The following is a 13,773-nucleotide window of genomic DNA, read 5'->3' as shown; positions in this document are numbered from 1 at the left end:
AAATGACCCCGCCGTGAAATACGTAGCAATCACGGCACCGCGATATGCACGACGAGGTGTGCGCGACCCCGTCGACGAAACGCCTGAGACGCGTACGGATTGAGACTTCAGGCGGTCTTAGAGAGTTCTCGATACAGACATAGTCTCGGATACCATCGAGTAGCTACGGTGTATGCTTACCGCTTCCTTCGTGATTACTTCTTGGAAATCTTGAGAAAAGATGGGACACTTCAAAGAGTGAAGCTACCAACGATTCGTTTGCTTCTGGTTACAACCAGCGGAATGAAGGAAGTTCGAGAAGTCAATCCGTTAAGCGAAGTACCGGTGTAAGAAGATACAGACATCGCAGGTTCGAAGGTTGACTCTCTATCCTTATAAAATATTCATTACGCTCCGCTACTTTCAGGTCATTGGGGCTGCTGTTGGAAACGCGACCGCTCGCTGTTACTCTCACGGAATTCGATCTGGCGCTATGTTGATTAAGTGGATGACAAGTGGTTGCTGCCGCGACTCTCGCTTTACGGCGTGCTTCTAGAATGGCTTCGATCCGGTCGTGATTTCGAGAGGCCGGAATAGACACGACTTCAGGAAACGATAACTCCGGGTGTAAAGAAAAATCGTTCCCCGGGTTAAGGCGTGAACGTGAAAGTGAATTTCTTTAAACTGCTAAACTCGCACTGTGATCGATAGAAAAAGATAAACAAAGTCGCTATATATAGGTATCCTTTAGATACGTTACAATTTGTGACAAAATTCTCTTAACCAGAGATAAACGACACGATGCGATGAAGTTATTTCAGCAAACGTAATCCAAGATCCCGACTATCGCGTAACTGTTTCAAACGTTCGACGCCAATTTCCTGCGCTCCATGGCGGATCGACGTATCGTCGCTGGAAACGCGTTAATTACAACGGATGCTCGCGGAATAAATTTCGCGATGGCGGAAGAACGTCGTCCTCGCACGCGAAATCGCTGTAACGATCTACGAGGGATCGTTCTCCGTGGCTGAAGTTTATTTTTGCGCAGAGTTCGAACGAGGAAGTGGACGATCCGATGATCGAGGAGCGATCGTTCTTCGGGGGTAATGCAACGTGTAAACAGCGCGTGCACAACTCGTGTTCGCGAAAATGATACGTGCGCGTCGAAAAAGGGAGGAGCGCGAAACGATGGGGGCTGTACGAGGAGGTTCGATCGAGCGAGGCACGTCGATTTGTTTAGGTGAAATTACGTGGATGACCTCGACCCCGGGTCGAGCCGGAAACACGCTGCTATAGTTCCCGTGGTCGGCGTCGACAGGCCCCAGCGCATCGAAGGGAAGATTAATAACGTTTCTTCGCCCTAAGAATAACTATACAAACGGCCCACGCAACGGACTACGTGCTGTGTTCGTGCGATAGCCTAGTATTTCGCCCGGTAACTACGAATATGTATTACGATTTTCGTGGAGAAATACCGGAGATTTTATGTAAATAATGGAAGATGGAAGTTTAATGATTATAAAAGATTTTAGAAGAAAAACGACTTAATTTGAGATATTGGAAGATCGTGTATCATCCTAACTACTATATTTAACATTTTCGCGTAATGATGTAAATTCTCTTGAACAAAAAGCACACGTTTCTAAACACATCAGCACCTATTATTGGTGGTACACGGAGGCTGACTAGAAAATCGTACGAAAGCAGCGCGGCAAGGAACGTGTTAACCAGGGAACGAGCGATAATCGCCGGCGAACGAGCTGGTAGAACACATTGAATCGGTTAATGCGACAAGAAACGGCGATAGAGCACAGTTATGCCAGCGATTTCACTGTAATCCGTCGCAAATTGGTGTAACGGCGACCGAACGATGCTGGTATCACGTTCACCGTGCGGCTCCGGCTTCAGCGAATAATTGCGCGGCTGGTTTATTTTTAATTGAATTACACGGGGACGCCTCTCTACACGGTGCTTCCCGTTGGATAACAGTGCCACAAAAGGCAGCATGATCCATGATGCAAGAGAGCCGAGCGAGTAGAGTTCAGATGGCGGCCTGACTTCGACCTCGCTGGAATATAATCGACCGGCGTGCTCCATTTCCCGCGAGATCGCGTCGCCGATGGTTACCGAACGGCTTGGCACTCGGCACCCGGCACCGATGGAAGGGCGAATGGAAGCGGCAACCACACGAACCTCCGATCCTTTTAAGCGACTCGGGTTTTGCACGAGTTCTAGCGGAGTTCCATGGGTGGAGCGTGGTTCACGAGGTCGGGTCAAACGGACGACTCTAGTACAGCCGACGAGCCTCCTTGAAAGACGCGGATGCCTCGGAGATCGTGGCGGATGAGAAGGTGAGAAGAGAGGCTCTAGAAGCTTCTCTGGAGAGGTTGGAACTTCTGTATTCAGAGTGAATCGAGAAAAATTTGTTTCATACAGACAAAAGACGCGTCTGGAGTTCCGATTCGTTGCTCGTTCGTGCGCTCTTTGCTTGCGGGAGCTGCTAATTTGGTATTGTAATAGGGTGGAAAAGAGAATGAAAAGAATACAAGAAGGGTAAAGGTGAAGGAAAGTAGGTTTCATCTAGGACTTGTTAAATAGTCAGCAAGGTAATCGAGCGACCCACTGTTTTAAATACTGGTAATCAGCTCCAGATAGATTCTATTTGAATAGGACCTGCAGAAAAGTCAAGGTAGTGTCAATTGTAAGAGTCGCAAATCATTTTCTACGTAAAGCTGTATGAAAGAAACGTTGGCTGAAGGGGTTTCCGTGGATTCCCGTTAGCTTGACCATTTAGTTAAGCCATTCATTTCGCTTTTCTTTAGAACATTCGCGGCAAGAAGAAATAAGAATCGAACGAATCCCCTCGGGCTTTAATTGCATGTGCAGTGTGCACTTGCCCGCCGGTCTTCTTGGCTTGGCTGATTCAGTCTCCCCGATTGCACGGCGAGCTTTATTAAAAACCTTTGTTCACGATGCGCACACGAACACCTCTAATCGCGTATCGCGTACACTACCACACATGGGGCGCACAAAAGCTTCGGGACTTGTCTGTCAAAGCAGTAACGTAAGAAAAATCCTATTAACCACCGTAACGAGGTTCCCGCTAAGCCGATTGCGGCGCTGATTAGACGCTGGTGTAAAATGACATGCTAAAGTAATTAGGATCGGTGTAAAGTGACGTATCTCGAGTCGCGAATCTCCCTTCATGGCTCAGGTTCTTCGTTACCTAATTCTAGATACAGTTTCGCCTTCGAAAATGCTTCCACACGTAGTTTTCTTATCTAACAATGATCGAACAAATGCATAGATACGTCACGCAAAATCCACCAGAGAGAACCACATCAGGAGTTAAAGATTGCGGAAACGTAATGGCAATCGTAAACTCGGGTAGAAACGTCTTCCGAGGATTGTAGAGAAATTACGGAATACACGAGGCGTTAGATAGTAGCTTAAATACGATATTTAGGTGGGCGGATGTTAGAAAGTCTGCGAACGTGGCCGCAGTTTGTTGATCGCGTAACAGCCGTGCATCCCATCTTATCCGCGTTCGACAATTCGCCAATTACTTTTACGTAAGCGACCGATGATATTAACCCGCGAGACGTGGCACGCATCTGCGCCTTTCGATTCCTATTTTTCATCCACGACATTCACGATATTCGCTCGCTCTCTCTCTCTCTCTCTCGTCGCGCAACAATTAATTACGCTGTGACGTAAATCACGCGACTATGGCATTTATTAAGAGAGAAGAGAAAAAAGAAATTCCTTTTCCACGTGGTTTCGTTGTATCCCTTGTATCCATATATCAAACAATTGCGTATAAATAATTCAGCTGCGATTATCCGAGGAAACGAGTCGAAGAGCATCGGCAATTACGAAAGGGAGAGGTAATTCGAAGATGGTCGACTAGGAAATTAATAGAACGGTAAGCAAGCCGCAGTCTACCCTCGGTACAGTCCCTTTTTCAAATAGCCGTTCGATCAGTAATCAGAGCTCGTTCGACCGAGCGCGCGATTTATAACTTCCACTTTACTTCTGCGAGAGAATCGTTGGTTCGGTACGAATCGCGCAAGTACTTTGTCCGACCTCCGGTTCTGGATCCGCGACCATTCAGTTCTATCGATCCGTGGCGCCACGTTAGACCCGCGCTTAATAGTTTCCACTTCGAGGAAGCTTTCGTCCCCGAAGGCTGCGCGATAAATCGCGTTATGGGATTTATCAGGGTGAAATATTCGTTGGCAGTCCCCTTTGGCGAGTAGTGGGAAACATAGTGCACGCGGGCCAAGAACGAAAGAGGAGAGAAAGGGAAAAAGGAAGGAAAAGGAGGAGAGGAAGAAGAGACGAGCGATCGAGAATTCAGAGAGCAGTCGGGTTTGCCGACCGGAGCGCTCACTGACCCCTGACGGCTCCGGCACCAAAGCGGACGTCACGAGAAACCTTTACCTTCGTTACCTTGCTAGTATTTAAGGATCTTCCTTGGCGTGCCGTACATACGGCTATGCAGGCATTTAGATCTTTATCCGATCCTCCCCGTCAGGAGCGAGTACTCCAGTGAACCTGAAACCTCCTCGAGAGCCATTATCGGTTCCCGAGATACTCACCGCCCGCTGAATTACCTGTGAATTTCTGCCTCTCTCCGTCCTTAAGTGTGCCGTAATAGGCAAAGAAACATAGGCCGATGCTATTCGAATATTCAGCTAAACTTTATACGCCGCATCCACTCCGGCTACCAGATCTCTTCCCGCTTCGTTACCCTCGCCAGTTACCCTTCCTTCTACGTTCACGCAACGAAGAATAATACGCCTTAGCTCGTTAACGATCGAACAGTGCCGCTCACCCACCCCGTGTTTGTAATTCCCGCGTTAAGTACTCGGCAATTATTCGAATTCGCGCGTGCAAGAGACGGTCTGGCCGACCCTCAGGACACGAAACCGTTTGGACGTAATACACGGGAACCGTCTTTAATCGAACCAGCTCGCGCAGCTTCCGAGCCAGTTTTGCCCGTTATCTTGACTCATCACTTTCCTTTGAAGACCACCGAAACGACGCGATCGAGGAAGGGGAAGGAGACGCTTCCCGATGTTATTTATCAAGGGCCGCTGTTCCTCGACGTTTCTTGCGATCAGATCATCGCTGATAACGGTACACACCAACGTGGAAGCACGCACGAGCGTTTCACGCGTGTCTTTGGCTTAGTTTCCTGTCGTGACCACGGTCAGCCGCGGAGACGCGAACTGTTCGATAGGTATACGATCGCGTACTCGCCACTTTTTTTTTACCCTCCCTCGTGTACCGAGTGTAATAACAGAAAATTGCCGTAACGAGAGTATAATGTTCCGGCGAAATGTCAAGGATACCCTTTGAGAATTCGTTCGTTCGTTCAACGGCGTGTTTCGTGTCACGCTGCTCAGGAAAAAATCCCTCCTTTTAAAGCCCCGGCGCGCAGCAACGATTGCGACAGCGTCTTTCGTCATTTAGAACGTATCAAATTGGATCGTTGTCGGCGCGATTTTGCATTGTCGAGGAAACACCGTCCACCGATGCGCGTGGGCGTTCGATCGACGAAATGGTTCGCACTTAGTTAACGGGGCGCAAAGTAAATGATAGACCAGAGGTTCTCAGATATCGAATCACATAATATTAAAATAAATGCCTTTATAGAATTATAAATTACAACCAACTGTAGAACATTTACGTTTTAGATTGTAATAATTTTAATAGTGCAATCCCACGTTCGTGTATTTAATAGGAATCGCCTTCTACGGAGGCAGCATTGGCAGCAACTCGCAGTACAAAATCGATGTACCGACAGTTTATCTGTGTAGGATGAAGGAAAGGAGTAACACGTTTTGACATCGCCGGTAACCGTCGATTGTATCCACTGAAACATTCCCCCTAATTTTCGCCGGGGATCCGATGTAATTCCTTCGGTTGATTCTCGCGCTCACCCCTCGAGGAATAGCTGTTAAAACTCGCATTGACCGCGTAGAATAGCCGCACGGCGTTATGCATCATTTATTCAGTGTACGAAGAGCGTCCGGTGCCGTGTGCGTGTTCTCCCCTGAGGCTCACAACCTTCAGAATGACATCGACTGTGGGACGTTGGTTCGCGAGACTTTGCGATAGACTCGTGTCAAGGGCAGAAACCAGAGAATCGCATGCCATTTATCACCGCCTGGTACGGACGTATTCTTAAGTGGATACCATTGTTCGAATACTTCCACGCAGATACCATCCGCGTCGATTGCTACGATGGAAAAACGTAGCTGGCAATATCGCATCTACGAACCTATGTATACATATACAAACTGTTCCGTTTAAGAAGTCATGAATCGAACGAAGTTCACAGAACGGAATATACGTACGGAGACTTACGAACCGTTCCATTGAATCGAAGGAAATCGAACGTTTCCAGAGGACCAAAGTGAAACGGAGCACGACGACGTTCGATCAACGTCGGAATCGGGTCCGTGCAGATCTGTAACTCGATTACGTAAACTAATGATAGACAGCGATGTAGCATTTATGGATTATTTCGAAGGCTCGCTGCGGAAGATCCGAGAGTCGGATAGCGAGGTGCCAAGTTTCATAAGCACGTCCTTGCTTATCGGTTATCCGGATCGGCCTGTAACCGCGCGGATTCCTCCCCCTTCCCCGGTTTTATAAGCCATCCAGCGTATCGTATAGTACACAACAATGAAGCACGGAACGGCACGCTGGAAACCGTCTAAACGGCTTATCAGTCTTCATCGGATAATATCGGTGCCTGAACCTGAACGTAATGGTTATGAGTAATAGCCAGAGATCGTGGCGGCGCGGGGTCGGATCCGGTGAACCGTACACGGGAATACGAGATTCAGATACAGGTACCGAACTTGCCGCAACCCGTTACGCATTATCTACCTTGGCTAGAATTTTCTGCCACCGATTTGTCTATTGTGCCATCACGACACCACGACGACCACGGTCGTGCGATTCCTTTCAAATTTGTTCCGGACGGAATGCAAAATCAACGAACAATACCGTGGTACCAGTCTGTACCGGTTACGCAAGCATCTCTGGTCCACTCTTAGAGCTCGATATTGCTACAAAAATATTGTTGACGATCTTTCGACCGTACGGATGGATCGATCGACTGGCCGAACCGGGTCCAGAACCCGGATGTTTCTTTCATTAAATCGATTTCTTTTTTTTTCCTCTCTCTCGTTCCATCGGCCCATTCTTCGAACAACGATAATCTATGATCCATTTTGTTGTTTCGTTTGGACGAGCGTTTGTTAAGGCACCTATTATTCGATAAACGCGCAATTTGCCCCTTTTAATCTATTGTAAAGCGATTTTCTGCAGTTATTTGTCTACGTATTTTATAATTTTGATTACATATTATACGGTACAGTCGGATCAGCCTGCTTTCAGCTGGTCTGTCTGAAAGACGAAACAGCCATAAACGCTGGTTTCCTGAATCGGCCGCATCGATCAGAGACTACTTTCGCATTTCACGGTTTCGTTTCTCAGGCCGTGCAGAAATTACACGTTAGACGACGAACCTTTCGACCGTTTCTTATTCGAGATTAATCGAACGCTGAGACCGGCGGGAAGAGTGGTCGCTCGTCTCAGATGTTCATCGATTTAAAGCTCATTAGCATGATTTACATAAACGGAAGCTCCATTAAAAGGAGCCTAACGGTCGGTCGAGTCGACTTACTTTTCCCTAATCGCGGAACATCGGAGTCGATCGAGCCTCGCCTGCCTGTTCGATTTCTCACGTACCCACCGATAAAATCGCGATGAAATGCACGCATAACAGGTTCGAACAAGTGTATTCGTTCGCATGACCTCGTGTTCGATAAATAAAATCAACGGTGTATATTGGAGAAACGAAGGAGAATTTATCGACACGGATGCAAACGATGACGATTATAAAATACGTAAGACGAGCGTAAAAATAAGTTCATCGTGTCCAACTATAGTCGTTTGTATGTATTTTGCGTAATTTATGTCTTCGAGTCTGTCTTTCCTTTTTAGAAAAATCTATATCACTAGGAAGAGCCGAAGCTACTTCAGCAAATGGAATCGACTAACGATTTTCTCGCCGAGCGGCTAACTGAATCTCTGTTTATGCAGAAGACTTTCGTCGTTCCCAGGAAGCCGTGAAGGCTGACATTCGCATTGATTGTCCATTTCCAAGTCATAAATAACGAAGATCGCTTCGAAGATCGTAGAATTACGAAAGAAGAGTCTCCTCTTGATCGATAATCTTATTTCGATAATTCTGTCCACCGTTATCCGAGAAGATTCAACTATTGGCATTATATTACCAAATGATTCGATTAAAATGCACCCCCGATGAATCTACATATCCCCTGAAATAATAAAAACGCATTCATCCCTGGATCATGACGAAGAAACGTAGATTCAAGGACAGCATCGTCGAAAAGGGACGCGGATAACGTTCGTGCAATTTATCGGGTGGATCGATACGAGTGATAAATATGCGCGTATGCGATTGATTGGGCGAAGCGCGACTGCGATCGTTCGTCGCGATGACCAGACGAACGCGAGCGAAGGGGAAAAGAGGCCGAGACGTGGAGGGTAGAAGGGTCTGAAGAAAGAGAAGGCGATTCATTAGTCGTACAACACGGAAGTGTTCGAACCGCACGGTTCCTCGACGTGTGTCGGCTTGATGGTCAGTGTGTGCGTGTTTGTGCGTGTGTGAGAGAGCTTGTTCGTGCGTGGCCCGGGTGTGTGTGCGCCGCTTGAGGAGGCTGCAGGGCCAAAGTCGGCTGTGGCCACGGTGGAGGGCCTTATTATGCGCGACGGGGGCCCCTGGACGAGCGAACTCGACGTTTCGGTCGATCCGGCTCAACATTAAAACCCGGAATATATTGCGGTAATTCTTTCTGTTCGATCTGCCGGCCAAGGATCGTGTATCGGCAGTCACCGCGCTCTTCCTCTTTCCTTAAGCGGATGGCATATCAGAAGGACGTTCCTCGACGAGCCTCCAGACGACTGCGTGCTCTAAGCGCGAATCGAGGCGTTCCAACGCGTACCACTGTTATCCTGATCGCACCATGCTAGCTATAATTTAAAAATTGTAAAAAATACACATCCGCGCTTAAATGTCTCGGAACAATTGTTAATTATATTTGCTAAAAGTAGAAACAACGAAGTAATTGTTAAGAAACACGAAGAAATATCATTTGACTTGACGCTACATGTGACAAAGAGAATACTTAATAAGAAAATACCTATCCAATGTATTCCAATTTATACTGCAAAATAATTTAAAGTTGATGATCTGCATTAAATATTAAAGCTCCGTGAAGCGTAGCATGTGTTCTAAGATTTTCTAGCGGGAGTGTACAAAATGGAATGGCTGATGTGATCATTCTAATTTCTTTTCTTATTAATAGATTTTTTTTAATGATACGGATCTGGAACACTTTCAAGATATATACTGCAATTCCTTTTCGCGAAGGAATATCACGGAAGGCTGACTACTTGATTAATTAATACCTCCAATCTTCTACTATACCTGATGTAAAATTTTCTTCGTGTTCGCAGCAATGTGCATAATTTAGAATTTAGAGGCTCGTTTTATCGCCAGAATTTCGTTTGCTACACGATGCCCTGTTAGATTGCCTGATCGAGATTAATAAGAACACCGCGATCGTCTAGCTTGGCGAGGTAGAATTTATTTGGAACACGATAGCGTTATTAATTCACCGTGATTCTTCCAACAAACCTCGTTGTTCTTCGACGGGCTTGTTACCGTGTTGTACCAATTTACGATGTCCTTCCCGGTGTGTTTCGCGTGTGAATCGTTTATCGGCTGTCCTGGTGCAGGAATAGTTTCGTCGTGTCGCAGTAAATCACGAGGCTACACGCGTTGAGTTCTTCATTCGACGGGCGCGAGGAAAAAATCCTCGATTCAAATCATTTTTTTGGAATATATGTTCGCAGGATCGCGTGGGCGACTCTTTGGAAGCGAGTACCGAATACGAAATAGTAAGGAAACATACATCGTTCATACGTATTTGAATTATGATAATTTGAATGAAAAATGAAAACCCACTGCATATTTCAATATTTTTAGAAACCTGCAACATATTTAAATATTTTCACATACTCCGAGGAAATTAATTTAACTAACTAAAGAAGTTTCATATTCTTCGTTCGATGCATCGACTACGAGAACTGTTATTCCTAACAATCTTAAAACCTGTCTTTTCATCTTTTACTTGAACTCGACTCCAGACTCGACCGTCTACCCACGACAATACACCCCTACACCGAGTATTTCACAAAAAAGCCAGTCGCATAAATCATTTCCAGCCAACACGGCATTTCTCAGTAGTCGTCGCGAAAGGTGTCGCGGTTTTTACCAAGATGCGAATCCCTTTGCATCGCCTACACACACATACACACACGCGCGCACGCACATACGATCGAGTCCACGGCTGTATCTGTCGATAATATCTCGCGACCGTTTCTTGAACTACAAATGATAATTACTTTCACAGGCATCGTGCCCGTCGTTGGAATCACGAAGCCGACTGTCTCGGATTCCACGGTCGATTATTAGCAAACCTAGGTCTTCTCACGCACCGCAAGGACCGCGAATTCTGCAGATTACTTCAGCTTCCTGCTTCATCGCGGCTCATTCTCCGGCTGCCGATCAACCGGTATACCGTTGCTATAATCCGAAGAATCCTTTGACTGGATGCACGGACGTTGCGAGCAGATTAGGCGACCACGTTGGGTTAGTTGGGTAATGATTGTCGGAGGGTTCCCACCGACCGACTAGAATCCCTTCGAGACTGATGACGTCTGCTGATTTACGAACTGGGAACCGTACGAGGGAACCGTTCGAAGGAAGGCCAATCGATCCTGCACCTAGACATTGATCCTACTGCGCTTTCATACGTTCAGTTTCGTCATAGATGCATAGTGGTGGCTTGACGTTTTAATTTGAAAGGACAAATTGAGATATAGCGTTATTTAATTGATACTTCTCTGATGATAGTCGATGGTTATTTACACGTTAGGCTGGAATAGGATCGTAGGGAGAGAATCGTCGTGAGGTATCATTGTTCGTATTTTGATCTAGAGATCATCGTTGAAAAAAGGTGACAAACGTTGATGTTATAACGTAATTTCGTTAAATTCAAATGCGATATGTTTCGACTACCAGACTTTACGCTAACGTTCACGTCACGGATTGTGGAACCATTAATAAGCCGCATAACGGTCTCCTGATTTTAATTTCATACGTTTTGCCAGTGTCGACCATCGCGGCCTACGTATTTTCGAAACCGTGAAATTCCTTCTTTCGAAATTGGCCAGCGTATACATTAAAACTTCGATGATATTAAATACGATAAACACAACCTACTTTAGAAGATTCAACACTTCGCTGCAGCACAATATTATTAGTAGGTGGAAAAAGTTTCAATTTTAGAAATACTTTAAACGTCATTTGTAAACCTCGTTTAATCCGATGAATCAAATTGCCCCAGTAAAGCCAAGAAAATAAAAGAAACTACTCATTGCATAAAATAAATCTCGGCGATTCTAGCCTCGTACGTTTCTACTTAGACGCATTACCTCGTAACAGGTGTAATTTTACGGGCCGTGCCTCTTGCGAATGGTCTGTTTTCTTACCTGTTGCACTGCCTCTTGAGTTCCCGCCGGATACTGCTACGCGTGCGGATGAACCTGAACGCTCCACTGCCCAGTGAGTTCGCTCTCTTTTCTCCCTTCTCGAACATTGGGAGCCACTGCTCGGCCTGTAGGCCATTCTGCACGCTGTCATCCATATCTGTCTCACCCTTGATCGTCGCGCCGGAGATTGTTCCTATCGGTCTCTCTTACGTTTCTCCGGAGTCACTTTACCGCACCCTCGTCGTCCGTACGATCACGACCGTATCGAGAAATGGAACCGCGACGTTTGCAGCCTGCCGCGGTCTCATGGCAGAGTGTGTAGCAGCCTTTAACCTCTAACGGATCGGTCAAGTTTCTCGCGATGATGCTGATCGTCTCTCTTGATTAAACGAGCATCGGACTGCGGAAAGTAATAGTCAGAATCTTTACCGTCTGATCGATAGTATTCCTTTCGTTTCACCGTGCTCACGTTGCTTTGTCGAGTAGAACGATTTGTTCGTACAATATCTCTCTTCTCGAAACGATTATTTTCCATGGAGAGACTGACCTGTACTCGTCGTTTCCGGTATCATTCCCCGATGAAATTACGCTGACGCTCGTGGAAATATCTCCGAGTACCCGTTAAATTGCTCTTGATCGCGATTTTCAGATTACTCATGCGCGTGGCGTAGGCCGAAGCGGATTACATAACGGCCATCCTCGTACGCACGCAGCGACGCGCGTGTGCACGCACGAGCCTGCTCGTGACAGTGTGCTCGGTCCCGCGGCTCGCGCGACCGGTCTTCTCGTCCTACCAGTCGACTTTGACCAAACGATCGGCCGATGCCACCCTGCGCACCTTACCTTCGCACACTATGCCGCGCTCGCTTCGTGTTCGTGTCGATGTCCCTCTACTTTTCAACGCTCGACAGAACCAGGTACGAGGGTCTTCCACGAATTCGAATTTTCGGTGGTTAACGGTGTTTTCTTCGGTGCTCCCCTTCTACGACGAACATCCGGCTCGACGAAACACCGCATGCACGCCCCGAACGATACTGGCCAAACGTGCCACGAGCAAAGTCTCTACTCTTGTTAGCGAAACTATTGCCGTAACCTCGACGAATACGCCGAGAAACACGATCCAGCGAGATATCGAACCTCGTAGCCGGCAACTCGCGATCTCGTATTTCGTGGGCCGACCCGGAAGTTTTCGCGCGGACGGTCACGAGCGGACGCCATCACGATGCCGAATACCGCTGATTTTCGTACGGTTCCGCACGATACGTCGTCTCACGATCTCAAGCTGTGGGCTGATTTTCGGGCGACCCGGTTGGAAGATCGCGACACACGCATTCTGGATCTCGATGCCGAAATCGATACGGTTCGTATGTTGGACAGTTTCGCGCCGATCGTGCGCCGTTTTCCCAAATCGGAACGCTACGCAACAGCGGCAGTTCCGGCTTCGTGGAAAGTCGCGTGTACGCGCGCGAGACGAGCGTCTGGCCGCTCGTTACCGCACTGATAGGATGTTCCGTAGTGACGTTGAACGCACGCTCGATGTGGAATACCGGCGTCGGTGCATCGGTTCACCGTTCGCGTTCACGGTACCAGCAGCAAATGTGGCCTCGAGTGGTAGCGCTCTGAAGCGACACCTGTGAGGAGACGCTACCCTCTTCCTCTTCTTCTCGTGCCTTCTTCCACGCCGCTGTTCGGCCGCTCGTCTCCCTTCCGCCGCCTCCTTCCTCTTGTTTATCTCGATAACGACGGGACCGTGAACACCCTCGCCGCTGCTTCTAGATCGTTAAGGGGCATCGATGCAGCGTCAGCGAAAGGAGATGCGATCGCCCGCGAAATTGCCACCGATATCTCTCTTTACGAATTTTATGCTTGTTCGAATGTTTAATCTTCGACGATGTTTCGTCGATTCGTGTTCCTTGTCGGGGCGAATACTTTGTAACGATATTTCCAATTACGGAGACACCCACGGTGAAGATACACAGGATGAAGCAACGATAATTATCAATCACAAGTACAGACCCCTTTTTAATATACTTATTCGTTGATCCGTTGGATAGCCGCGTTTTTCGATACACTTGCCAATTAACGAAGGCAAAAAGCCAGTCTGTCGACTTGGTCGCGTCTCTATTATAG

At 47.3% G+C, this 13,773-nt stretch overlaps 1 protein-coding gene across 1 annotated transcript in view; it reads right to left on the bottom strand.

The window, feature by feature from the left end:
- LOC117151296 overlaps nucleotides 1-13,450 on the bottom strand; it is a 24,169-nt gene extending 10,719 nt beyond the window's left edge. The window contains exon 1 of the mRNA XM_033319152.1: nucleotides 11,644-13,450. Coding sequence (XP_033175043.1) covers nucleotides 11,644-11,798 — 155 coding nt within the window. The 5' untranslated portion in view covers nucleotides 11,799-13,450. The remainder of the gene's footprint in view (nucleotides 1-11,643) is intronic.
- Between the last annotated feature and the right edge of the window lie 323 nt (nucleotides 13,451-13,773).

Source organism: Bombus impatiens, unplaced genomic scaffold (assembly GCF_000188095.3).
Source record: "Bombus impatiens unplaced genomic scaffold, BIMP_2.2 scf_0136, whole genome shotgun sequence".
In the NCBI taxonomy this organism is placed as follows: domain Eukaryota; kingdom Metazoa; phylum Arthropoda; class Insecta; order Hymenoptera; family Apidae; genus Bombus; species Bombus impatiens.
This window is presented reverse-complemented; position numbering and strand designations above follow the sequence as displayed.